General features: G+C 47.9%; 1 protein-coding gene across 2 annotated transcripts; it reads right to left on the bottom strand.

Moving 5' to 3' along the window:
• Positions 1–1,865: 1,865 nt before the first annotated feature.
• Positions 1,866–25,809, bottom strand: PDZD8 (PDZ domain containing 8). Of its 2 annotated transcripts, none has more exons than XM_069979680.1 (5): positions 24,902–25,809; positions 20,939–21,064; positions 18,030–18,132; positions 9,692–9,824; positions 1,866–9,321 (listed from the first exon to the last, which is right to left on the bottom strand). In XM_069979680.1, exons 1-5 carry the CDS (start codon positions 25,642–25,644, stop codon positions 7,190–7,192), a joined length of 3,237 nt encoding a protein of 1,078 aa, XP_069835781.1. In that variant the 5' UTR covers positions 25,645–25,809; the 3' UTR covers positions 1,866–7,189. The 2 variants fall into 2 exon arrangements, with proteins under 2 accessions (XP_069835781.1, XP_069835780.1); XM_069979679.1 differs by having other exon boundaries at positions 9,668–9,824; positions 24,902–25,807.
• Between the last annotated feature and the right edge of the window lie 65 nt (positions 25,810–25,874).

The following is a 25,874-nucleotide window of genomic DNA, read 5'->3' as shown; positions in this document are numbered from 1 at the left end:
GAGGCCTCGTCTTAGATGCTTACTTAGCTGTGGCAAGTTGAACTGCCGCCCCATTACACATTTTCTTGCAATGGAGTGAAGAGTACATGAATAATGGTGAGATTAAGAAAAACATCCAAGCAAAAGGCAATCCTAAAGATGTAAACGCATCAACAAAAGGAGACGGGAAAGGATGTGAAAAATCATTCCGATGAACAGGCAGAGCCCAGTCAAGAAAAACTGCTGCCCTATAAAATAATGGAATCCAGCTATATTTCCAAAGCAAAATGTGCCACTCTTTAGCATGGATGGGTTATAAGAGGAAAAGCTTCAGGGCATTTGTATCTACAGAAAATAAAAGGTGAGTCTCTAGTGAAAATAAATTGAATAACAGAACAGTGGCTTAAGGCCCTATTCCACTGGACGATTATCGTTCAGATTATCGTTAAATCGTTCGAATCTAAACGATAATTGTTGGGCTGAAATGCAGTTAACGATTAACGACTGAACGAGAAATAGTTGATCGCTTTATAAGACCTGGACCTATTTTTATCATTGCTCATTCGCAAATCGTTCGCATTGAATAAGATGTAGTTCGGTCGTTCGCAGTAGATACGAACGCAATAGCGAAGAAAAAACGATCGCAAATACGATAAGTAAAGATTATCGATTATCAATTTTCCGGTGGAATAGGGCCCTAAGTCAGATGGATTCAGATCTCTGTGGAGAAACACAGCTCCTCTGGATCTGTAATACCTTGTTTAAAAAAGGTGAGAAGCAGTAGAGGTCAAAGTCCTGTCTGTCAGGTGCAAACCACTCAGGTTGATGTAGGTGATGTAATGGAGTGGAGAAGGTTTTCTAGGCCCACCATTGGACCTCCGAAAACTATAAATGGACCATTTGTACAGTAGGACAGTTTGTCCTATTAGACAAATCAATTTTTAACAATCACAAACAAAATCATCCTTTATCGTTAACCTTAACTCGTTCATCATATTACACTGAACGATAGTCGTTAATTAGATCATTACTATAATTGTTAACTCCATCTGATCCCAGCAAATATAGTAACAATGTGGAATTACACTGAAGGATTAGTAAAGTGAAATTACAGCAAGTGATTAGCCAACGATATCATTTAAATTCGATAATATTTTACACAATAATCGTCCCGTGTAATAAGGCCCTTGCCATACACCTTCATCCGTCAGTTATTTCTCCCGCTCTCCCTATACACAGGCATGTTCAGCGCGGTCCTGTCTACATGGACCAATATTCCATTCAGAATGTCATGTGCTATGACTAATTTCTGTAGTTCAAATGGCCAGAAGAAGATCCAAAGCACTACTCCTACTACAAAAAAAAGTGAGCATTAGGTTGATTTGTGGTTTGATGCAGCGGATACCTAAGTAAACAACAAAGATTATAGAGTGCAAGTCTGGTGTTGCTTTAATGGAAGAGGAATTGATGCTTAATAATCTACACAAGCAGAGAACAATCGTCATTCACAATTCACATTTACGGTTTGGGTTCCAAAAATATTTCAATATAATGTTGAACCTCTTAAACTATACTGTCCTATCCAGCATGGTTTCCGATACACAATAAACAGCATTCTCTAGCTGGGGCGCAGTCTTGATTCGTTTCCAGCATATAAAATCTTTACGTTTTAATCATTTGTTCGTCGGCCTGGGTGCTATGCATACATATAGCAATAGAACATTGACAGGAAATTTTATCTGCCTCTTCGCCCTACCTAGCACACAGACTCATTCCGGTAACCAACTAGGAGAAGTAAATGCAAAGCATCTCGTTGCTTGTTGTAGTCCTTAACCAAGAATAAAAGGCTAGACAGGAGAGTGTTAATAAAACCACAGGGCACGATACATCCTGCAATGCTTTTATTATGGAAGCTACAGTATGTACATTACAGCATTGTTGCAAAGTTTCCATTATAGATGCTTCCAGTTCACCCCAGGAACCTCAGCCAGACACACGTGAACCTTCCCTTACATCTCCAATATCCTTCCCTCCGTGTATAGAAAAATATTGCACTACATATATTCTGCACTTTACAAAAGAGAAATGGAATTAGCAGCATTGAAATCAATCAAAGGTTCCTCCCCAGCCGCTCATGACACTATTACAGGATTAACCACACAACAATAGGACGCATGATGGGCGACGGTGGAATGTGAACAAGTACATGGTGATGGTCAGTATAGGCTGGAAGACACAAATACACAAAGGTCCAAAGCTACTCCCCCCCCCAGTCATCTGCCTGTATAGTGTGTGCATGAGAAAAAGTACAGAGCTACACGTTATAGAGAATATGAAACAGAGCCTCCGCTATGACAGCACATTAATCGGAGAGCTTTACCAAACTGCGTATACATGGATTCATAACCTGTGAGCATAAACCAATGTTCCATCACAGCAGACTGATCAAGGCTGAAAATCTAAGGTAAAAAGCAGCAGAATCGGTCCTGAGCAAGACATTAATGGTACGTTTACACAGACCGCTTTATCTGACAGATTTTTTTTAAGCCAAAGCCAGGAATGGATTAGAAAAGGAGGAGAAATCTCAGTGTTTCCTTTATTGAACTGCTCCCTGTTTATAGTCTGTTCCTGGTTTTGGTTTAAAAAAATCTGTCAGATATATCTGTCTGTGTAAACAGACCTTAAAGGGAACCAATCCGCATAATTGTGCTAATATGGTTACCAGCTGCACAGATTGATTGGGCGGGGAGCAGTCTGTGACTAGTCACGGCTCTCTGCCTGTCAGTGCGCAGTGCAGAATGACTGACAGGTAGAGAAGCCACTAACAGGCCGTGACTAGTCTCAGGCGGCTCCTCACCCAGAAGAATAAAACTACTTTTCCTCCAATGTAGAACAGACACGACTGGTAGCCTTGGGGAGCTGCACAGTATATCTATAACGTGCAGCTGACAATCATAGCAGCACAATGCTCAACATCTTGGGTTGGTGGAAAAGGGGACTGAGGAGAGGAGCTGGCGTGAGAGCTGTCCATGTGATGTACACAATATAATAATTGTGGTCATGTGACATAAAAGGTGCAGAGGTGATGAGACAGGTGAGGTGCAAAGGTGGGCACACTAAGCGGAAGAGAAAGGTTTCTTTCACATATACGTCTCAGGTTGTCAACAATCTGTAAGATTTAAGATACCAAGATGGAAACCTGATAAACCCCATCACAATCAACAGGGTCCATAGGACGCCATGTATTTCTGTCACTTGATACACTAAAATAACGCAAAATGAAAAGGATTAACGCAGATGGGAGAGAGCCCTGACGTAAGCAGTCAGTGCAGTGTAGTCACAAGCAGCAGAGTTGGGATGTGGAATAGCTGTGCCAGTGTTTTAGAAGTTTGATGGCTGAAGTGTTTCTGCAAGATGATAATGAAAGAGAAGGATGAATGTAATGCAGCAATGGTATACACAAGGATCCAGTTGCACTTCGTAGGTGGAAGGAGTGAAACTATAATTAGTAGTTGCACTGAGGACTGGAAGAGAAGACAGTAGAACAGTGGTGGAATGAATCAGTGGCAATGAAAGTAGCTGAGGGGTGAATGAGGTATAGCGGGAAAGTCAGATGCTGAAATAGGTAAAAAAGACAGCTAAAAAGTTCTGCATGATGGAACAGAGGAAGTCCACAGCTACTGTACATTGGATAAGGAATACAATGGCGTTGTAGACTGAAGCAGTTTATAAGTATTAATCCTCTACAACAATTTAATGCCCCTCATCTCTCCAGTCAGGAAGATCATTCATGGTAATGCCACCAGGTCAGGATAAGAGGAACAAGCACACACAATGCAATCGATGAAGCTACAAAGCTGCTCGTACTGTTCAGCCTGAGGCAAAAGTGGTAAAGTCATGGGGTTAGCGGTAAAAGGACAACTGCAAAAAAAGAGAGCCACCATGATATTCTCAGACCCGACCTTAGTGGTCGCTCACACTCCTTACAGTGACCTGCTTGTCACTGAGCCTTACAACATGGGGGGGCCACAGCTCAGATGGAAGGTCACTGCACGAGAGCCGGAGCTGCTCAGCACTGAACGCAGCCGCACCATGATGCTCTGAGCTGTAAAAACTTAAACTGATGCATGAACAAATAAAAGTCTTTAACCCACAAAGAACAAGGAAATCCTAAGTGCATGGTCACATCTCCACTGCCCTGCATGGCCATGCTCACCCCAGTCACTGAGGCCCGCTGCTGCGGAGCCTGGGGCCATTGTTCTTAAAGTGACAAGTTGAAGTTATTGTGCATAGGTTTTAATTTTCAGTATAAAACTAATTTCTACTGCAGAGTTGGTGCGACCACGTGGAGCCACAACATTATATCTGATCATTCATCCGGTTCTACTTGTAGTAGGAACACGAAGAGCTAGATAACAAAAACTATTTGGATACAACTCTGGCGCTTTGTACCCCAATAAACGTTAATGATGATGACAGCCAGACAACTGTTCACGTTCTCCTTTTTTCTGACTACTGCACTACTTATTGTATCACTGTACATGAGTCACATCTGGTAGTGACCACACAACTGAATTTGTAGTCTAATCGCACCTGTACTTTAGCAGCCAGTACATCCAAAATCACCTGGTGTATGGACATAGAGCAGATCTGAGCACCATCTAAGGCACCGAGATCAAGTAGTCTGCCTGGGTCAAGAATATAATAGGACTAAAAATTTGCATATAGCCATCTGACAACAACTACAGTGGATGTTCCCTTTCTATGCTCCAAACACCACAATACATACTGGCCAACACCAACCTACCACCCCTCATATATAGGGTTGAGAGAGGGATATCCCACCACCCACAGGAGTCTATTACAAAAGGCATTATTGGGAGAAGTGAGGAAACAATGGCAGTCTACACAACAAGCTTTGAGAGTAATCACATTTACAGAAACTAGGTGAAGGTCTGGATAAAAAAAAAAAGGTACCTACTTAAAATAAAAAAAAATGTTGGGTCCCTTTAATGTAAAAGCAAGTGGCTTGGGAAAGTGAAATTAATGTAAAAGTCATAAGTCATGACATTAAAGTGCAGATACTGAGACAATGAAGATCAAGTCCACTTCCCTCTGAAAATCTAAAAACTGAATGCTATTCTTTGAACCCCTCTAAAAGTAGCCAGCACAGTAGAAATAGGTTATTGAATGAACAATCATCTGATGATCGATCATTTAACAAGACGCAGTTGTACAGAGTTTAGTCCGTATTAGCCGTATATGATAAATGACACCGGGCAAAGAACAATCTTTCAGGGATTACGAGAACCTTCCTCCCCAAAACAACTTTTGCTCAACTACTGGCCGAAGGTTGTCAACACAGCAGACTTCTTTCTAGACTATGACAGCCTACCATCGGTTGCCTACAGCAATCTTTTATTTTCAATGATTGAAGATACTGTAGTTTTGGTCAAAATCGTTCATTTTCATCAACTTTTCTCTTGCTCCAAAGAGGTTAAAGGTAGCCACCCATTTTTAGTAAGAGACTATTATCTTTTCCATCCTCCCATACACATGAAAGCTCAGCCCTGCTGATCGTTCAGGTATTGTCTAAAGGGAGGTGAGGGGTAAACTCCAGGCAGATAGTTCTAGTGATAGCTTATTCCTTTTAGAACAATAGAGTTTGGTGTAAAGAACCCAAAACATCTGACCATCATTTGTCAGTGGACAGTCAGGAGGCCGCCGTACACCTCTGACTTTAGTATAACACGCTCCAACTTACAGGAAATTTAACTAAAACCCCATTAGCTGAAGGAAGCCAGGTGGTCTCAGGGAACTCATGTAGACTGTCCAGTTGTAAGTCGTAACCAGTGGTCCACCTACAGTAAAAAAAAAAAAAAAGGGCCAACTTGACTGACTGTACACCTACAAATAAGCCAAATTGTTATGTTGCATTCACTAATGGCTATGGAACTTTTAAAGTTTTGACCACCCACTGTACCAGAATGAGTGGTGCCAAGTCTACAGTAATGTGTCTACCTCTGATCACCAATACCTGCACATATCATCTCATCCCTCGACTAGAGAGTCAACTGTCCTATCATCACAGCCAGCATATAGAACGGACCGCCATATCAGTAGCATTGCCTGTACCACCATCTACCCGGTAAACGTAACATATGTGAACAGGTCCAGTGAACACACTGTATTAGTTACTGGCCACATGGAACATCAGCAGGCCATGTATGAAGTCATAATCCACGATTCTTATGGCAGATGTAGAAAGATATATAATCTCACACAAAAACATTTGGCAGCCTGAGATGTCCAGATACAGAAAACACACTCAAAATCTACACACCTTGGTCCCTTGTGTGCAAAACTTTACAAAATCTCCAGAGTAAGGGCTGACATTGTGGACCGGGAGTTGCTCTAGAGGCAATCGGCAGGCCTACACCACATCGGGCAACGTTCACAATCCAGGAGATAATGTGGCCAAAAACATAATATACTCCCCCACGTGGTCATTAATCACGGCCTCTATATTCTCTAATATAATTTGGCCTGCGTATCTGTCATAGAGGTGCATGTTCAGTGGAAACCACCACACTGAATACATGCTATATTAATATATTTAATGTCATATGTGCTTTCTAAATAATGAAGGCTTCCCAAATTTTTTTTTTCTGTAAAAGAAAGGGATGCGGCTAATCAGTCGCATATTAAAAATAAATTTCTGCGATAGATCCGCACAGGTTTCTACACAATTGATTCATCTTTGGTTTTGGCGCATCGTGTATAGGGAAGCACATTCTACAACATATCCCTAGATCCTACAGATCAAAGCCTTCATGATTATATTCTCCTCTGCCAGCAAAGGGATTATATATTATTCAAAGTGTTTTATAAACCCCTCCCCCCACCAAAAGAAATATGTTTTCACAAGCAATTGTACATACAAAATGGCCACTACAACATAGGGAAAATAAATTGTCCAGTGTGGTTTAACATACATTCGGCCTGTGGTACGCCTTCTCCTTGTGACTACGGAGGGAAATGTGCCCTCTCTGGGACCACCAGCCTCATACAGGAATTACTCCACAGTACAACTGGCAACCGTCAATTCCAGTTAGTGCAGTCGAATGAATGGTGGCTCCAGACTTATGCATGAGATACAAGTTAAGTGCAAATCAATTATGGTCACCAGATACACTTTGTCATAAGTCCTTCACTCCATCTCAGGTGAGTCAGCAGGGTTCTCCTCTGAAGGATCATTCAAGGCTTCTTTCTCCTCTAGGGTCACCTCGTCGTCTTCATTTTCGGCAGTTTCAGATACAGCAATCGATTCTTCGTCATATCTCGGCATCTTTCTAGGATGAGCTAGAGAAGAATTCTCCAGTGACTCTATATCCTCGATACCTGCTCGGTAGTGGATCATGAGCAGCGTTAGAGCCTGCAGCCTCTCTCCAGACTTGGCCAGCGCTGCCGTTATCAGGATCTTTCTTCTGCTGTCTGTTGTTTCTCGTTCTTCTTTCACCAATGAATTATTATGTTCTAGTTCCTGGTCTATTTCATTCTGGAGCTTATCCAACATGAACTCCAGCTTCTGGATCCTCTCATCAGTCGGTAAACCTCTGTACAGGTCACGACCAATTTCTTTGACTGCAATGAATACGCTGTCATCCAAACCCCCCTCTTTGCGGACCAGTTTACTAGAGCTGCTTCCGACCCGTTTAGAGGGGCTGCCAGCCCCACCAGTCTCTGTATCGCTGCTCTCATTGTCTGAAGTGTTTGGCGTTTGCTTTGGTGAGGGTTCAACCAGATCAAGGACACCTTGCTCGGATGGCCTCGCTTTGGGGGCTTGTCGTAAGCTCAAAAGACGAGAACTGGTGTTGATGATATGCCGTGTGAGGCCTGTAGTTCTATTCCCGAGAGATTTGGACTCGAGATCAACTCTTTTCTCCAGGGAGACACAGTATGGATTCTCAGCTAGACATTTCTCTTGACATTTTTTATGGCAGACATAACCACAGATCATGCACTGAGAAGCGGCCTTAGTCCAGACCTTTCTCTTACAGTGGTCGCATAATGTGGAATTTTGGAACTGAGTGTCTTGAAAATTATGCTTCGATTCACAGAAAGTCACAGGAGCCACAGGAGTCTCCTCTTTCTGAAGCATTCCCAACTCTTCTGTAACACTACCCTCTTTCTCCTTCTCTTGTAGGATACTCGAGCTCTCAGACTCTCCTTCCATCAGATATTTGAAGCTTAAGGTAATGTCCCCATAACAAAACTTCTCATTAAAACCCTTATGCATACTCAAGCTCCTCAATGCCGTTCGGCTTACAGATGCTTTAGGTTCGGGAGCGTTAAGCCTGTAGCTGCTAAGATACTCCAGAGAGGACATGGAAAGGCATTCTAATGAAATATCTTCTAGTTTGATGCTGACATGTCCAACACAGCACAGACTACCAGTCTTAAAAGAGTCCCTGCACCAGAGAGCTACATTCAAGTATTTGTGGTGACTCTCTATATCAAATATACAAGAAGCCCTTGTCCAGCGACCCTGGCGACCCCTGTAGTGTGTGTCTGCAGACTCCCACACATGTTGATCCTCTGAGACCTCTTTCGTACTGACGGAGCCTTCAGATATCTTATCTTTTGTAGGGTCTGGCTTTACTGTATTGGGTTTCTGAGACATTAGTTCTTCCACTAGATCTGCAGCTTTTGGAGGCTTCTCAGAGATCTTCTCACCATTCATAGATGGTGGAGCAGTCTTGTCAAGCTTTTCTACAGGTGCTTCACCCAAGTCTACAGTATTAAGAGTTTCACAGGTAGTTAAGGTAAGTTTAACTTGAGGTCTTGGGGGCACAGGGGGCTTGTTTCCAGATCCTGATGATGTTCTACTAAGCTGAGGAGGATCTTGGTTCTCAGGGGCATTTGTCTTCCCAGCTTTGGCCTGAACCTTAGATGCTACTTGGGGACCTGACGGATTTGGCTTTCGACTTAGGATTGGAGAAATGGATCCCAAGGATTTGGTGGAAAGATTTCCCACAATACGCTTAGGGCTTTGATTTACAGGCAAAAAAATATCATCTTTACTCTCCACGGGGGGCTTCACTTCACAGGCCAAGTCTTCAAACTCTGAGTCCAACTCCCTGTTCTCTGGATCCACAATCAGACTTGCTGAATCCTCATCAAATGTCTGTGTAAAAGCAGGATCATCCAGTGACCCCACATTCTCAGGAGGCCCCCCAGCACCCTGACTCTGACCCGCTGGCCTCTCATAGAAAAGCAGCACTCTGTCACCTGCCTGTTTGATCAGCTTTGAGGCTTGAACTGATGACGTCACCTTAATACCTGTGAAGTGACAAGGAGAAAGAAAAATTAGGGAACAGCTGAACAAATAGTAATAGAGACAGTGGTATCAAGAGAAAGTGAGAGAACAAATCCCTAGACTAAAACTGGTCTTATATTTCACATGGTTATCCGCTCAGTGTGTGTTTGGCTGAAAATTAGGTCTTAATTTCCCCCCATTGCGTGCTTGGCTAAGTGTGCATGGATATGTATGAATATGTGTCGCGCTGTCATCTAGCGCTGGGCTGCTAGATGATTGTTCCCCTTTAAAGTGACCGCTCCCTTTCCCCCCTACACACACACACACACACACACACACACACACACACCTTCAATCCTCTTTACGCACCTCCAATAGCTATTAACCGGTCACCTTTCCTCAAATCTGCTCCGGCGGCTGGAGAATTTGGCGTCACGGTCTCAACACAGACGTGTCCGGTGTCTCCATCCCTCGCCTGCACCATCACCAGACCAATGTTCTGCGACGTCCCTTTTATTAATTCCACCTGCCAGACAAACAGGCAATAATCATAATGAGTCTTAACCATCGTAAAAACAATAAAAATGCATCTATGATTTAAGCATAAGAATCGCGGGACAGAGGCTGGAGACTAGAGATCAGCCATGTCCTCCGTCTGCTCATGAGCGTGAATAGTGTTATGTGGGACGTTTACTACATATACCAGATATGACACTGCATCTAGGGGGAGCACAAAGTCTGAAAAGCCTCTAGAAGGTTACAGACATTTTCCAAGAAGTCTCCCCCCAGCTGTTCGCCTATTGCCTTCCGCTTCCCCCACAGTTTTCGGCACGTTCCCTTCAGACGGGTGATGTGCAGCGAAAGTAAAATGTTTACCAATTATAGAGACATTTTAAATAAAAGCCAATTACAGGAGATGAATGGAGGGAAGCGGCAGCCGGCATTTACCACGTTCAATAATCCCCGGATACAGACCCCCTCCCCCTCCTGAGTGTTACGTGCTGCGCTCCCAAAGAGAGCAATTTAGTCAGCGGCGCTGCTCCTTCTCGAGAGAAGACTCTTATTACGGAGAGAGAGACGCGGCGCTGCCTCCTTCCAGCCAAGCACAATGCTCCGTATTGATTCCAGCTCTGCAGCGTCTGTGTTTACACCAATAATCAGGCGGACGATGTTCTGTAGAATGTGTGACAATTCACGTGAATCGTGAGAATCGGAAGGCACAGTGTGCCAGAGGCTGGCGCAAAAAAAACAAGTGGTGTATGAGAATCAATGTAAATAAGGGGGTGACTGTCACTGTCCCACAGAGCTTACAATCCACATCCCAGGTGAGAGGAGGGGGAGGTGTCAGCCGCAGGACTGACAATACCGCGCTGGCAGCTGATCGGTAAAGGGCGCCCGTCGCTGGCAGCTGAGAGGGCGGCAGGGCTCAGTCACATCCAATTAGCCCAGACTGCCAGCAGAGAGGCCCCGGGGCCACAGATCACCGTAATCCCATCAGTCACCTGATTGAAATGTGGAACCTCTAAACCAATTAGTTCAATTTCAGGAAATTCACGTTGAGCGCAGGAGAAGGGAAAGCCACAGCCAGCCGCCCCCGGAGCGCCACGCAGCACTATATACACCAGGCAAAGGGTTAACGCAAGAACATTCACCCAGATAGATGCAGGAGGTAAAATAATCCGATAAAGGAGAGAAGACCCCAAACTAAACCCCGCCCCGTATCACCTACAGCCTTTACTCCGTATACTGGGATTTCTTCTGATTCATCGCTCCCTACCCCCTGAAATCTCTGGTCTGACCCCCTCACCCCTTCGACAGATCTCCTCTTCCCCTCCTCTCGGCCGAAGCGGACATCTCTCCTTTTCTGTGTGTGATCAAGTGGCCGGAGTGCCCATTCCCTGCGTCGGCTCCCATTGGCGGTGGACTCGACGCTTTGTGGCTGCGGGATAATTGTATTACTTTATTGATTTCCAATAGCACCTCTGTCCCAGCATAACAAGCAGCCATTACCATGCAGCAGCGGGGGCAGCGTCCGCCTCGGCACCCCCATAATCACCCTCTCATCCTGCCTTATACAAGGGGAAGGTTTAGGTCACTAATGGTAAACGCTGCCGTTAACTCTTTCCCTTCCAGAAAGCTGGGGCCACCCACTGTTAGGGTGAGAGGGCCAGCAACCCTCTCAATTCAGCTTTTACACTCGGCTGATAAGTGAGCAATAGCCTTCAAATAACACTGATTATTGGCAGCCTTGTGCCCTGGATGTTATAAGCCGCACCGGAGCAGGAGATGTCCATAAATCTCCTGTCCGCGTCTGACAACGGCCAGCAATAAATACACAGGATGGATAAAGCGACAGCGTTATCTGCAGGCAGCACTGTGTACACAACCCCACCACCACCAGACTATCTGTAATCCATCCCCGCACCAAGCGTCTGAGGACCATAATGTCCCAGCAGTACAGAGTATTACAGGAGGAGGGTTCTCATCAAGTGGGAGGGAAGAGAGTTAGAAGGAACAGATGGCTCCCAGCAGCACAGAGCATTTCAGGAGATGAATACTGATCCATAGGGAGGTCACAGACTTGCTCCTTCCACTGTGGAAATTTGTGAACTTCCTATGGATCAGTATTCATTCCCTGAAATACTCTGCTCTGCTGGGAGGACCCTGCTCCTTGCACGGTGTATTTCAGAAGAGGAGTAGGGTAATCTATGCAAAGAAAGGTCAGTTACACAGCGGAAAGAGGCTGTTTACAGCAGCACAGAGCATTTGAGGAGAGTGTGCTGGCTTAGTGGGAAGTCATGGAGTTATCCAGGATGCAGTAGGGTCATCCCAGCAGCACAGTGTGTTTCAGAGAAGAAATCGCTGGTCTGGTGGAGGGTCACAGTTACATAGTAAAAGAAGCCTGACCCTCCCAGCAGCACAGAGTACATCAGGAAAGAAATGTGACAGAGGTCACAGAATTGGATAGCAAAAGCAATCGAGTTCCCCAGCCGCACAGAGTATTTCAGGAGCGGTTATGTGGAGAAACAGACACGCTGTATGGTGGGGGTCCGGTGGTGCTGCGAGGGTCACCCGGCAGATATATCATGTATAGACAGAGTTGGAGCTGTATTTCCGGCAGGGCGATGTGCAGTTAATGACACAGCGCAGTATAGGCGGTATGGGGGCGTCCGGTGATGCTGCGAGGGTCTCCCAGCAGATGAGGTGGACAGATATATCATGTATATACAGAGCTGTATACCCGGTAGGATGATGAGCAGACGTCTCTCTGTACAATCTGCAGTGACCCCGGAGATGGAGGCATGTCAGCGGCGGCCGCTCTGGGCCCCGGCCCTAGGATGATCAGTCAGAGTCAGAAATCATCTCGTCAGTGCCGAGTCAGGAGGTGGAAACCCCACTTCTCTCCAGACCTGGCTGTTAAAGGAGAAGTACAGTGAAAAAATTTTTTTTAAGTATTGTATTGCCCCAAAAGTTATACAAATCACCAATATACACTATATCACCAGCTCTGGGAGTCGGGTTGTGACATCACCATGTCAACCAAGAAGTGACATCACCACGTCATCCCGGAAGTGACATCACCATGTCATCCCAGAAGTGACGCCTTGATGCAGTAGTAAGTGCAGGGGGAAAAAAAAGCACTTTATAAGCATTTCCAATAAGTATATATTTGGGATTTGTATAACTTTTGGGGGGCAATAAAAAATGTCTGACTTCTCCTGTAAAGGGACAGCGTCCCAGAGCCGGGGGACCTCAGGATGCCAGGGCTCCTCTGGACTCCACTACCAGTGACGCATATATTTATAGGGGGGCAGTCAAACGAGGCATATATATAGGGGAGCTGTGACAACAAGGTACATTATATAGGGGGCTCTGACAACAAGGCCTACATATAGGGGGTCTCCAACAATAAGGCACATATATAGGGTGGCAGTGACACATATTAGGAAGCTCCGACAACTAGACAAATTCATAGGGGGTGTAATGCGTGCTCTCCGGCTCATTACCATACAGCGACATTTCCAGATAAATCCGCAGTTTAATTTCAGAAGAAAAGAGTTTATGATCAAACACATAAATGTCAGAAAGTCCAACAGAAGCGGCGAGACTAATCCATTGGACAAACCGAGAAACGCTGCGTGCACCCTCCCCCCTCCCCAGGATAGACTGGATAAAGGATACGGAGAGCACCATCGCATCAGCCTAGATACAATCCCCAATGCTCATACAGGTTCCATGGACATCATCCCAGACAAGAAGGGATAGGACACAGAGTACCCGGAAAGAAGACCTCCTACTCCATGCTATGGGCTGAGCGTACAATAAGAGCTGCTGAGGAGGATCATATATGGTGCTAAGGCACCATCTAGTGTTCATCAGCAATAACTGCAGCTCTCAAAATCACAGGAGGCCAAATGTCTGACAATTCATTCAGATTTCCTATATTTCTTGAGGTACAAAAGTTATCAACAAAGGAAGCTGCAACACCCAGGGGGAAGGTGTCCTGTGCTGCCCGGCTGCTGGCTGTGCTGCCCACGGTGCTGAACACAGAGCGCAGGCCAAGGGTCCAATCCTCATGAACCTACAGGAGATACTGTCACTGTGATAACAGCAATCCATCCCTGTGATACTCATTGCCACATTCCTATTGGAAATATAAGCCTTTAATACAAGATGGCAGCCATTTTCTGAACAGGGTCCTCAGCTTTTACCCTCAGGTGTCCCGAGACTTAGGCCTGATTCACACGTCCGTTGTTCTGTCCGCAATCGCGGACAGAACATAAGACCTATGTTATTCAATGGCCCTGTTCACACGTCAGTACATGTATATGGGGCCGCGAACTGTGCCGCAAAAAACCTGGGCATGTTGTAATGCAGACCGTTCTTTGCAGCACGGATCGCAAAGGGTAATGAAGTGGGAGAGTAGTGCTGCATGAAGCACAGAGCACTACGGATGCACATTCGTAGTGGGGGCCGCGGGTGTGTGGTCGCGGACTGCACTACGGGTGTGTGGATGAGGCCTTATGTTTCACCTTGTATATGTCTGCAAACAGAAGGCGGCCTTACTTTATGAATCCACACACCCCGGTCCACAGCACAAGGGTATCACTGCGCACACACATTACTGATCCCGATTTACATCTAGTATTATAATCCAGAGCTGCGCTCACTATTCTGCTGGTGTCAGAAGCACAGTGATGATATGGACACAGTTTCTACACATTAGCTCCGGGTATGACTGGCACAGCTGAGATACATAGAGAGATAGGAGATGGATAGACAGGAGATAGATAGATGAGACAACAAAAGGCCAAGACAACAACATCCCAATAGCTGGTTGGACAAGGACTGTAACATTATGGAAAAGGCCCTAAGAACCACCTAAAATAAAAAAACATGGAGACCCAACAACCCTGAGCTGAGGGAGGCCTACTATACCATCCAACAACAATACAAAGCCATCCCCAGAAGGAAAAAGCAAGGCCACATCTCCACCAAACTCCTTGAACGCCAAGACGCCATTAAAGACAACTCGTTCTGGGAATTATGGAACCACACGGGCCCACAATCTAAAAACAACAACCTCCACATCCAAAATGGAGGCATCTGGCTCCAATACTTCAGTGACCTGTAAAAAAACATCCCAAAGGAAGACCGAAGCCCAGAACAAAAGGAGATCGAGAAAACGCTAAAAGACATGGAGAAAACAATCAAAGATTTCCAAAACCCACTAGATACAGCAATCACAGTGCAGGAGATTACAGAGAGGAGCCACTAGATACAGCGATCACAGTGCAGGAGATTACAGAGAGGAGCCACTAGATACAGCGATCACAGTGCAGGAGATTACAGAGAGGAGCCACTAGATACAGCGATCACAGTGCAGGAGATTACAGAGAGGAGCCACTAGATACAGCGATCACAGTGCAGGAGATTACAGAGAGGAGCCACTAGATACAGCGATCACAGTGCAGGAGATTACAGAGAGGAGCCACTAGATACAGCGATCACAGTGCAGGAGATTACAGAGAGGAACCACTAGATACAGCGATCACAGTGCAGGAGATTACAGAGAGGAGCCACTAGATACAGCGATCACAGTGCAGGAGATTACAGAGAGGAGCCACTAGATACAGCGATCACAGTGCAGGAGATTACAGAGAGGATCTCATCAATAAAGGATAAAATACAGCCCGCCAGTAATCCTGACAGCCATAGCAAAGCTGTTTAACATTGTGCCGAGTGCCGGCTCCTTCTGCCAGGGCTGAAACAGCAGCCTAATAACCCCAATACACTAGAGTGGCGACAGGTTTGAGCCGACCAATTAAAGAGGGATATGCCTCAGCAGCAACCTGGGGAAACTTTTTAATGGTATCCTAAATTAGAGTATCCGCAGCTTCTCCACCGAGCACAACGTTCTCAGCAAGAGCCAAGCAAGGTGAAATTCCTCTTAAATGGTAGAAGCTCCTTCTTATGAAGGTCGTCTGCATACGAGACCACCACTGACCGTATGGCTAAAAATATCTGACATCATCATAGCCCCAATTCTTCTATATGGCAGTGAAGTCTGGGGCCCCGATATATACCCAGACTGGGCAAAGTAGGACTCTAGACCCACAGAAGTCTTCCACCTGGAATTCTGTAAATCCCTTCTCCAGGTGCTTTGTAATACATCAAACAGCGCCTGTTGAGCAGAGCTGGGCAGGTTCCCACTACACTTTGTTGTCCACAAGAAGGCGCTATCATTCAGGGCCCACCTACAAAGCAGCAGTCCCAGCTCCTACCATCACAAAGCCTTGCTGCACTAAGAAGCCCCAGGAAAACTAAGCTTCCAGGAACAAGTCACCCAAACCCAACCCAACCAAGCCACCAACCAGCACATCATTACAAAGTGCCAGATCCAGAAGACAATAGACAAGGGCAAAGAGAATTACATCAGTGTGTGGAGGAACGACATCAGAGAATCCCAGAAACTGATCATATACCAGAGCCTACAGAGGGATTACAGACTGACCATGAACCAGAGGCTACAGAGGGAGTACAGACTGACCATGAACCAGAGGCTACAGAGGGAGTACAGACTGACCATATACCAGAGCCTACAGAGTACAGACTGACCATATACCAGAGACTACAGAGGGAGTACAGACTGACCATATACCAGAGACTACAGAGGGATTACAGACTGACCATATACCAGAGACTACAGAGGGATTACAGACTGACCATATACCAGAGACTACAGAGGGAGTACAGACTGACCATATACCAGAGCCTACAGAGTACAGACTGACCATATACCAGAGACTACAGAGGGAGTACAGACTGACAATATACCAGAGCCTACAGAGTACAGACTGACAATATACCAGAGCCTACAGAGTACAGACTGCCCATATACCAGAGCCTACAGAGTACAGACTGCCCATAAACCAGAGCCTACAGAGTACAGACTGCCCATATACCAGAGCCTACAGAGTACAGACTGCCCATATACCAGAGCCTACAGAGTACAGACTGCCCATATACCAGAGCCTACAGAGTACAGACTGCCCATATACCAGAGCCTACAGAGTACAGACTGCCCATATACCAGAGCCTACAGAGTACAGACTGCCCATATACCAAAGCCTACAGAGTACAGACTGCCCATATCTGGAGAAACAGTCCAACCCCAGAGACCAGAAAACCCTGAGCCACTACAAGCTGATCGCCCACAACCTGGCCATTGAAACTGAGCGTCACCGACAGACGTACAGGCCCAGGGAGAGCAGACTATCAGCAGTGCGACCAGAAGGCTGTGGAGGATGAGGTCCACTTCCTGCTACACTCCTCCAAATAGTGAGGGGACCCTCACTATAGGAGACTCTCCAATCTCCTCCCAGGCATCTCCATCATGAAGGAGGAAGAGAGACTGCCCATCTGTCTGGGAGAGAAAGACATCACAGAGACTATAGCGGCACAATATATCAGCGCCTGCCATAGACAAAGTGATAGGAAAGTGATACATCATGGACTCCAATACCCCCACATCTCCACATCCCACAACCTATGATGGCCCACACACTTCTGTCCCTGGCCCACAGACCTCTGTCCCTGGCCCACAGACCTACAAATCCCCAATAATTTCCTGTTTGCTTTGGAAATACTTATATGTTATTTAGACCTGCCAATAAACCTGATTTTATTAGATAGAAGATAGATACTGCATTTACTGTGTAAGGGTATGTTCACACTGAGTAAATGTGGCGGATCTCTCCGCTGCAGAATCCCGAATGCCTCGGTGTCCCATAGTTTGTCTATAGAAGGGCTCCTGCCCCTCCACTCCCGCAGCTCTCCGCGCAAGGAATCGTCATGTTACAGTGTGCTGACAGGCTGGAGATCAGAGCAGAGACAGGCAGCACTCAAACTATACAGTGAGGTGTGTTATCCACCACAGCGATTGACGGGCTGCAGGTAGCTCAATGCCAAGGCAGCAGCCAAATCCAGAACACACAGATACATAATATATAGATGTAAGGAGTCCCGGCGGCAGGCAATACTAAAAATGTCTACTATACATCACAGCACCAGGGGGCGCCAGAGCACATAGATACATAGAATATAGATGTGAGGAGTCAGGACAGCAGCCAGGGGGCGCCAGAGCACACCTTGATTGAATAGGTAACAATGCTTAGACACCCCAGTGTGGAGACCATCAGCAGGCAGCTGCGGCTGCACAGTCTCTTACCGTCTTGATAGAAGTCCTGGTCTTCTCCTTCCAGGGAGCGCTGCTGATCTCAAGCGTGCAGTGGATGAAGGTTTCCTGGTCGTAGGAGCCAAAGATGAGGAGCCTAGGGGAGAAGAGAGGAAGGTCAGAGGTCAAGGAGGGGCACAACCCCCCAATAATGATGATAACATAATTACAGGACAGGCATTCTATTTCACTATATTATGTCCAAGCACCAACGAGGGAACTACAAGTCCAAGCCTGGAACATTTTCATACTGACGGAGGTCCTGAAAAAGGGGCCATGTATGAACCAGGAGGTATACAGCATGGGGAGGGGGGGAACTCCAGAGGGGGATGGAGGCAGGGCTGTGGAGTCAGAGTCTGAGCTAGTTTTGGCTGGAGTCAGAAAAAATGTACAGACTCCAGCTGTAAAAAAAAAAAAAAATCTTAGAACAATTTAAAATTGAGTTTTGATATTAATTTTATAAGTTTTGCTCATCAATATATATTGTAAGCAACATTCTAATAGAACACTGGCCCTATTACATAAGGGTGGTCGGGGAATATATCAGTAATAGGACACTGGCCCTTTTAAATAAGGGTGGTCAGGGAATATATCAGTAATAGGACACTGGCCCTATTACATAAGGGTGGTCGGGGAATATATCAGTAATAGGACACTGGCCCTATTACATAAGGGTGGTCGGGGGAATATATCAGTAATAGGACACTGGCCCTATTACATAAGGGTGGTCGGGGAATATATCAGTAATAGGACACTGGCCCTATTAGATAAGGGTGGTCAGGGAATATATCAGTAATAGGACACTGGCCCTATTACATAAGGGTGGTCGGGGAATATATCAGTAAGAGGACACTGGCCCTATTACATAAGGGTGGTCGGGGAATATATCAGTAATAGGACACTGGCCCTATTACATAAGGGTGGTCGGGGGAATATATCAGTAATAGGACACTGGCCCTATTACATAAGGGTGGTCGGAGAATATATCAGTAATAGGACACTGGCCCTATTAGATAAGGGTGGTCAGGGAATATATCAGTAATAGGACACTGGCCCTATTACATAAGGGTGGTCGGGGAATATATCAGTAAGAGGACACTGGCCCTATTACATAAGGGTGGTCGGGGAATATATCAGTAATAGGACACTGGCCCTATTACATAAGGGTGGTCGGGGAAAAGTTGTCGGTCATTATTTGGCAGTTTGTTTCTGAGCTGGAAGAGTCCATTGTGTGGGGGGAGATCTGTGCTGTTCTCTTCCTGGATGCTGGATGACTGTATATGAGCAGCTGTGTAATATGGAGATATCCTGTGTAATATAGAGGAGAAGGAGGAGACATAAGTAGTGTAGCAGTAACCTCTGTCCTCAGTGCGGGGTTTTTCTTCAGTGTTCTATGGCTGCAGCAGGGTGTGTGTGTGCGCGCATGCGCTATGGCGTGCCCCCACACCCACAGTCACCCCTGTATATCACTATGGCTGACCTCTATATCACAGGGATCTGGCATTGTTAGCAGTATTTCTGTGTGTCTGGTGAATATTTAGTTAGAAACATAGAAGATGTCAGCAGGAAAAGACCCCCTGCTCCATCTAGTCTAGTTCTGAGTTGTTCAGGACATGGAGGCTGGAGACTGGCTGCATCCACTGCACACACAGGAGAAGCTGCTGTATATACAGTATTCCTTTATTCCCTCAGATGTCGCCCCAGGATCACGTATGACATTAGGGAGAAGCTGCTGAGCCGGTGTGATAAATAACTCCCCTGGTATATGACCGGCCATTTATGAAGGAGCAGGAGTCGGCCTGATGAAATTCAGGAGTTGGAGTTAGAGCTGCGGCTTACTGACTCCACAGCCCTGGAGGGAGGTATACAGTATGAGGGGAACAACTACAGATGGTGGAGGGAGCTATACAGTATGGCAGGGGAACCACTACAGAGGGGAGGGAGGTATACAGTATGATGGAACAACTACTGAAGGGGGAGGTATACAGTATAGGGGGAACAGCTACGGGGTGGGGGGGGGGGGGGGGGAGGAGGTATACAGTATGGGGTGGGAACAACTACAGAGGGGGAGGTATACAGTATGGGGTGGGAACAACTACAGAGGGGGAGGTATACAGTATGCTGTGGGAACAACTAAAGAGGGGGAGGTACACAGTATGGGGGGCAACTACAGGGTGGAGGGAGCTATACAGTATGGGAGGGGAAACAACTACAGGGGGGAGGGAGGTATACAGTATGGGAGGGGGACTACAGAGGGGGAGGTATACAATGGGAGGGGGAACAACTACAGAGGGAGAGGTATACAGTAGGGGGGGGGGGGGGAACAACTACAGAGGGGGGAGGGAGGTATATAGTAAGGGGGGAAACAACAGAGGGGGGAGGTATATAGTATGGGGGGGGGGAACAACTAGAAAGGGGGGAGGGAGGTATACAGTATGTGGGGGGGAACACATTGAGTATATAGTATGGCGGCTACCGTATAGAGTGCCACTACAGTGTACGGGTATCAGTGTTTCTGTGAGTTTCTGTAATAGCAGTGGCCCTTTAGTCAGTATCTTGTAAGGCACACAGTAGTGTCTGTTCCACAGGCTGCATAGCGACATGCGAGATCGGCAGAACAGAGAGTGCTGCTCTGGAGCATAGTAACTGCCCCCCCCCTCCGGCCGTCACATTCTGAATATCAGCCATGAATTATTAATGGCAGACACCAGACTCTGCCCGGGGGACAATGCAGGAGCAGCTGGTGCCCGCCGCGGTGGCAGGTAACCGATCCTCCCCCTGCACAATGGCCGCAGGCGGGAGAGGCGCACACAGGAGCCCTGATGAGATTACCCAACACTGAGGCGGCCGACGCGCTTCACCGATCAATATAAACCCAATCCCCTCCACCCCCGGCCCCTCACCTGCTGCAGTCAATAACAGACACCTTCAGACGTCCCTCGGTCAGGCCCAGGTCCTGCAGGGACAGCGGACGATCCTCCACGTCCTCCGCCGGTGGCACCACCTGCATCGGGAAGAAGGGCTTATACCTGCCGGAAGAGGAGAGACAAGCGTGACCGCTCGGGCAGGAGAGATGGCGGCTGCACCACACACAACCACTCAGCACAGCCCAGTATATGGCGGCACCTGCCTCACACACCATACAGCAGAACTCAAATACAGCCGAAGGTCAAAAGTCAACAGAGTGTGACACAGTGACCTCCACACTAACACAATGTATATATATGGCCGCCAGGGAGTATGGGATACTGGGAGTTGCAGTACCTGATCTTGTAGTTGGGCAGGGTGTGCTGGGGGTTGTAGTACCTGATCTTGTGGTTGTGCAGGCTGTGCTGGGCGTTGTAGTACCTGATCATGTAGTTGGGCAGGGTGTAGGGGGTGCGGGGAGTTGTAGTACCTGATCTTGGTGCCTGGGCAGCATGCAGGGGATGATGGGGGTTTGTAGTACCTGATCTTGTAATTAGGCAGGAGGGCTGTGGGGTCGGAGTCGTGGAGTCAGAAAAAATGTACAGACTCCAGCTTTAAAAAAAAAATCTTAGAACAATTTAGAATTGAGTTTTGATATGAATTTTTGCTCATCAACATATTATGAGCAACATTCTAAGAACACTGGCCCTATTACATAAGGGTGGTCGGGGAATATATCAGTAATAGGACACTGGCCCTATTACATAAGGGTGGTCGGGGAATATATCAGTAATAGGACACTGGCCCTATTACATAAGGATGGTCGGGAATATATCAGTAATAGGACACTGGCCCTATTACATAAGGGTGGTCGGGAATATATCAGTAATAGGACACTGGCCCTATTACATAAGGGTGGTCGGGAATATATCAGTAATAGGACACTGGCCCTATTAGATAAGGGTGGTCGGGGGATATATCAGTAATAGGACACTGGCTCTATTACATAAGGGTGGTCGGGGAATATATCATTAATAGGACACTGGCCCTATTACATAAGGGTGGTCGGGGAATATATCAGTAATAGGACACTGGCCCTATTACATAAGGGGGGTCGGGGGAATATATCAGTAATAGGACACTGGCCCTATTACATAAGGGTGGTCGGGGAATATATCAGTAATAGGACACTGGCCCTATTACATAAGGGGGGTCGGGGGAATATATCAGTAATAGGACACTGGCCCTATTACATAAGGGTGGTCGGGGAATATATCAGTAATAGGACACTGGCCCTATTACATAAGGGTGGTCAGGGAATATATCAGTAATAGGACACTGGCCCTATTACATAAGGGTGGTCAGGGAATATATCAGTAATAGGACACTGGCCCTATTACATAAGGGTGGTCGGGGAATATATCAGTAATAGGACACTGGCCCTATTACATAAGGGTGGTCGGGGAATATATCAGTAAGAGGACATTGGCCCTATTACATAAGGGTGGTCGGGGAAAAGTTGTCGGTCACTATTTGGCAGTTTGTTTCTGAGCTGGAAGAGTCCATTGTGTGTGTGGGGGGAGATCTGTGCTGTTCTCTTCCTGGATGCTGGATGACTGTATATGAGCAGCAGTGTAATATGGAGATATCCTGTGTAATATAGAGGAGAAGGAGGAGACATAAGTAGTGTAGCAGTAACCTCTGTCCTCAATGTGGTGTTTTTCTTCAGTGTGCTATGGCTGCAGCAGGCTGCGCGTGTGTGTGTGTCCACAGCGACCCCTCTAGATCACTATATGTGACTTCTCTATATCACTATTTGTTAACCCCTCTATATCACTATGGCTGACCTCTATATTACAGGCATCTGGCATTGTTAGCAGTGTTTCTGTGTAGCTGGTGAATATTTAGTTAGAAACATAGAAGACTATCAGCAGGAAAAGATCACCTGTTCCATCTAGTCTGAGTAGTTCAGGACATGGAGGCTGGAGACTGGCTGCATCCACTGCACACACAGGAGGAGCTGTTTTATATACAGTATTCCTTATTCCCTCAGAAGTCTCCCCAGGATCATGTAGTTGGGCAGGGTGTATAGGCATGCTGGGGGTTGTAGTACTTGATCTTGTAGTTGGGCAGGGTGTACTGGGGGTTGTAGTTCCTGATCTTGTAGTTGGGCAGGGCATGCTGGGGGTTGTAGTACCTGATCTTGTAGTTGGGCACAGTGTATGGGCATGCTGGGGGTAGTAGTACCTGATCTTGAAATTGGGCAGGGCATGCTGGGGGTTGTAGTTCCTGATCTTGTAGTTGGGCAGGGCATGCTGGGGGTTGTAGTACCTGATCTTGTAGTTGGGCACAGTGTATGGGCATGCTGGGGGTTGTAGTACCTGATCTTGTAGTTGGGCAGGGCATGCTGGGGGTAGTAGTACCTGATCTTGTAGTTGGGCACAGTGTATGGGCATGCTGGGGGTTGTAGTACCTGATCTTGTAGTTGGGCAGGGCATGCTGGGGGTAGTAGTACCTGATCTTGTAGTTGGGCAGGGTGTATGGGCATGCTGGGGGTAGTAGTACCTGATCTTGTAGTTGGGCAGGGCATGCTGGGGGTTGTAGTACCTGATCTTGTAGTTGGGCAGGGTGTATGGGCATGCTGGGGGTTGTAGTACCTGATCTTGTAGTTGGGCAGGGTGTATGGGCATGCTGGGGGTTGTAGTACCTGATCTTGTAGTTGGGCAGGGCATGCTGGGGGTAGTAGTACCTGATCTTGTAGTTGGGCAGGGTGTATGGGCATGCTGGGGGTAGTAGTACCTGATCTTGTAGTTGGGCAGGGCATGCTGGGGGTTGTAGTACCTGATCTTGTAGTTGGGCAGGGTGTATGGGCATGCTGGGGGTTGTAGTACCTGATCTTGTAGTTGGGCAGGGTGTATGGGCATGCTGGGGGTTGTAGTACCTGATCTTGTAGTTGGGCAGGGTGTATAGGCATGCTGGGGGTAGTAGTACCTGATCTTGTAGTTGGGCATGGTGTATGGGCATGCTGGGGGTAGTAGTACCTGATCTTGTAGTTGGGCAGGGTGTATGGGCATGCTGAGGGTTGTAGTACCTGATCTTGTAGTTGGGCAGGGCATGCTGGGGGTTGTAGTACCTGATCTTGTAGTTGGGCAGGGCATGCTGGGGGTAGTAGTACCTGATCTTGTAGTTGGGCAGGGTGTATGGGCATGCTGGGGGTTGTAGTACCTGATCTTGTAGTTGGGCAGGGCATGCTGGGGGTTGTAGTACCTGATCTTGTAGTTGGGCAGGGTATATGGGCATGCTGGGGGTTGTAGTACCTGATCTTGTAGTTGGGCAGGGCATGCTGGGGGTAGTAGTACCTGATCTTGTAGTTGGGCACGGTGTATGGGCATGCTGGGTGTAGTAGTACCTGATCTTGTAGTTGGGCAGGGCATGCTGGGGGTAGTAGTACCTGATCTTGTAGTTGGGCACGGTGTATGGGCATGCTGGGTGTAGTAGTACCTGATCTTGTAGTTGGGCAGGGTGTATGGGCATGCTGGGGGTTGTAGTACCTGATCTTGTAGTTGGGCAGGGTGTATGGGCATGCTGGGGGTTGTAGTACCTGATCTTGTAGTTGGGCAGGGTGTATGGGCATGCTGGGGGTTGTAGTACCTGATCTTGTAGTTGGGCAGGGCATGCTGGGGGTAGTAGTACCTGATCTTGTAGTTGGGCAGGGTGTATGGGCATGCTGGGGGTAGTAGTACCTGATCTTGTAGTTGGGCAGGGTGTATGGGCATGCTGGGGGTAGTAGTACCTGATCTTGTAGTTGGGCAGGGCATGCTGGGGGTTGTAGTACCGTTGGGCAGGGCATGCTGGGGGTTGTAGTACCTGATCTTGTAGTTGGGCAGGGTGTATGGGCATGCTGGGGGTTGTAGTACCTGATCTTGTAGTTGGGCAGGGCATGCTGGGGGTTGTAGTACCTGATCTTGTAGTTGGGCACCGTGTGCTTCCTCTTGATCACCCTCTTCAGCTGGGTGACGATGATGGAGGTGAGCTGGGGCATGGGGCGGCCCTCGAACTGGCTGTGCACCTGGAAGTCAATGAGCGGCTCGTCCAGGAAGCAGAAGGCCCAGTGTGTGAAGGGCAGGCGGCAGAACATGAGGCGGAGGCGGCCCTGCACCCGGCCCAGCCGCACCGACAGCGACGCCGACTTCCCGAACAGCAGCTCCACGTCCACGGCCATCCGCAGGCCGCCCTCATACTCCGCCTCCAGCTCAAAGCTCAGCTCCGGGGGCAGCGGCTCGTCCTCGCGGGGCTCCCCGGGCGGCACCAGGCGGATCCCCCGCAGCACCGGCACCGCCTCGCCCAGGTCCAGCTCCCGCAGGCTCAGCCCCTCCAGCAGCCGCCCGGCCGTCCGCGACAGCAGCAGCTCCTCCAGCTCCACCCGGATCTTCCGCAGCAGCCAGCGCCGCACCACCGCCGTGTCCCGGAGCTCCCGGAACAGGAAGAGGAAGATGGCGTTCAGGAAGTGGCAGCTCTCCGGGCCCCCCGCCGCCCCCAGCAGGTAGTCCCGGAGCGAGGCGTCCGCCTGCACCGTGCGGCCGGGGGTGGAGGGCGGGGGCGGCGGAGGGGGAGCGGGCGGCCGGCGGTACAGGAGCACCAGCTGCAGCACGAGCGTCGCCACACAGCCGGCCAGGGCGGCCAGCAGCAGCGCGTACACCATGACCGGCCCTGCGCCTCACAGCCTCGGCCTCAGCGCCCCGCCGCCGCTCATTGGCCTCTCTCACCGGGAAGGGGTGTGACCGCACTCAGCAACCTGCAGGGGGATTGGCTAGCAGCGCGACAAGGGCGGAGCTCACCTGTCAGCTGTCCCCGGCCACACGCCACCGATTGGCTAGCACCTAGGACCGGGCGGGCCTAACGTACGCTGCGTCACTCCGTTATCCGTTATCG

Source organism: Dendropsophus ebraccatus, chromosome 8 (assembly GCF_027789765.1).
Source record: "Dendropsophus ebraccatus isolate aDenEbr1 chromosome 8, aDenEbr1.pat, whole genome shotgun sequence".
NCBI lineage: Eukaryota > Metazoa > Chordata > Amphibia > Anura > Hylidae > Dendropsophus > Dendropsophus ebraccatus.
Note: the sequence above shows the minus strand (reverse complement) of the source record. Positions and strands in the feature narration are given on the sequence as shown.

Coding starts and splice junctions, on each gene's coding strand:
- PDZD8 (XM_069979679.1), bottom strand. CDS start 25,644: ATGGTGTACGCGCTGCTGCTGGCCGCCCTGGCCGGCTGTGTGGCGACG. Junction 18,133..20,938: donor TCTGTTATTGACTGCAGCAG/GTGAGGGGCCGG, acceptor CTTCTCCCCTAG/GCTCCTCATCTTTGGCTCCT. Junction 9,825..18,029: donor CCAGGACTTCTATCAAGACG/GTAAGAGACTGT, acceptor TTTGTCTGGCAG/GTGGAATTAATAAAAGGGAC.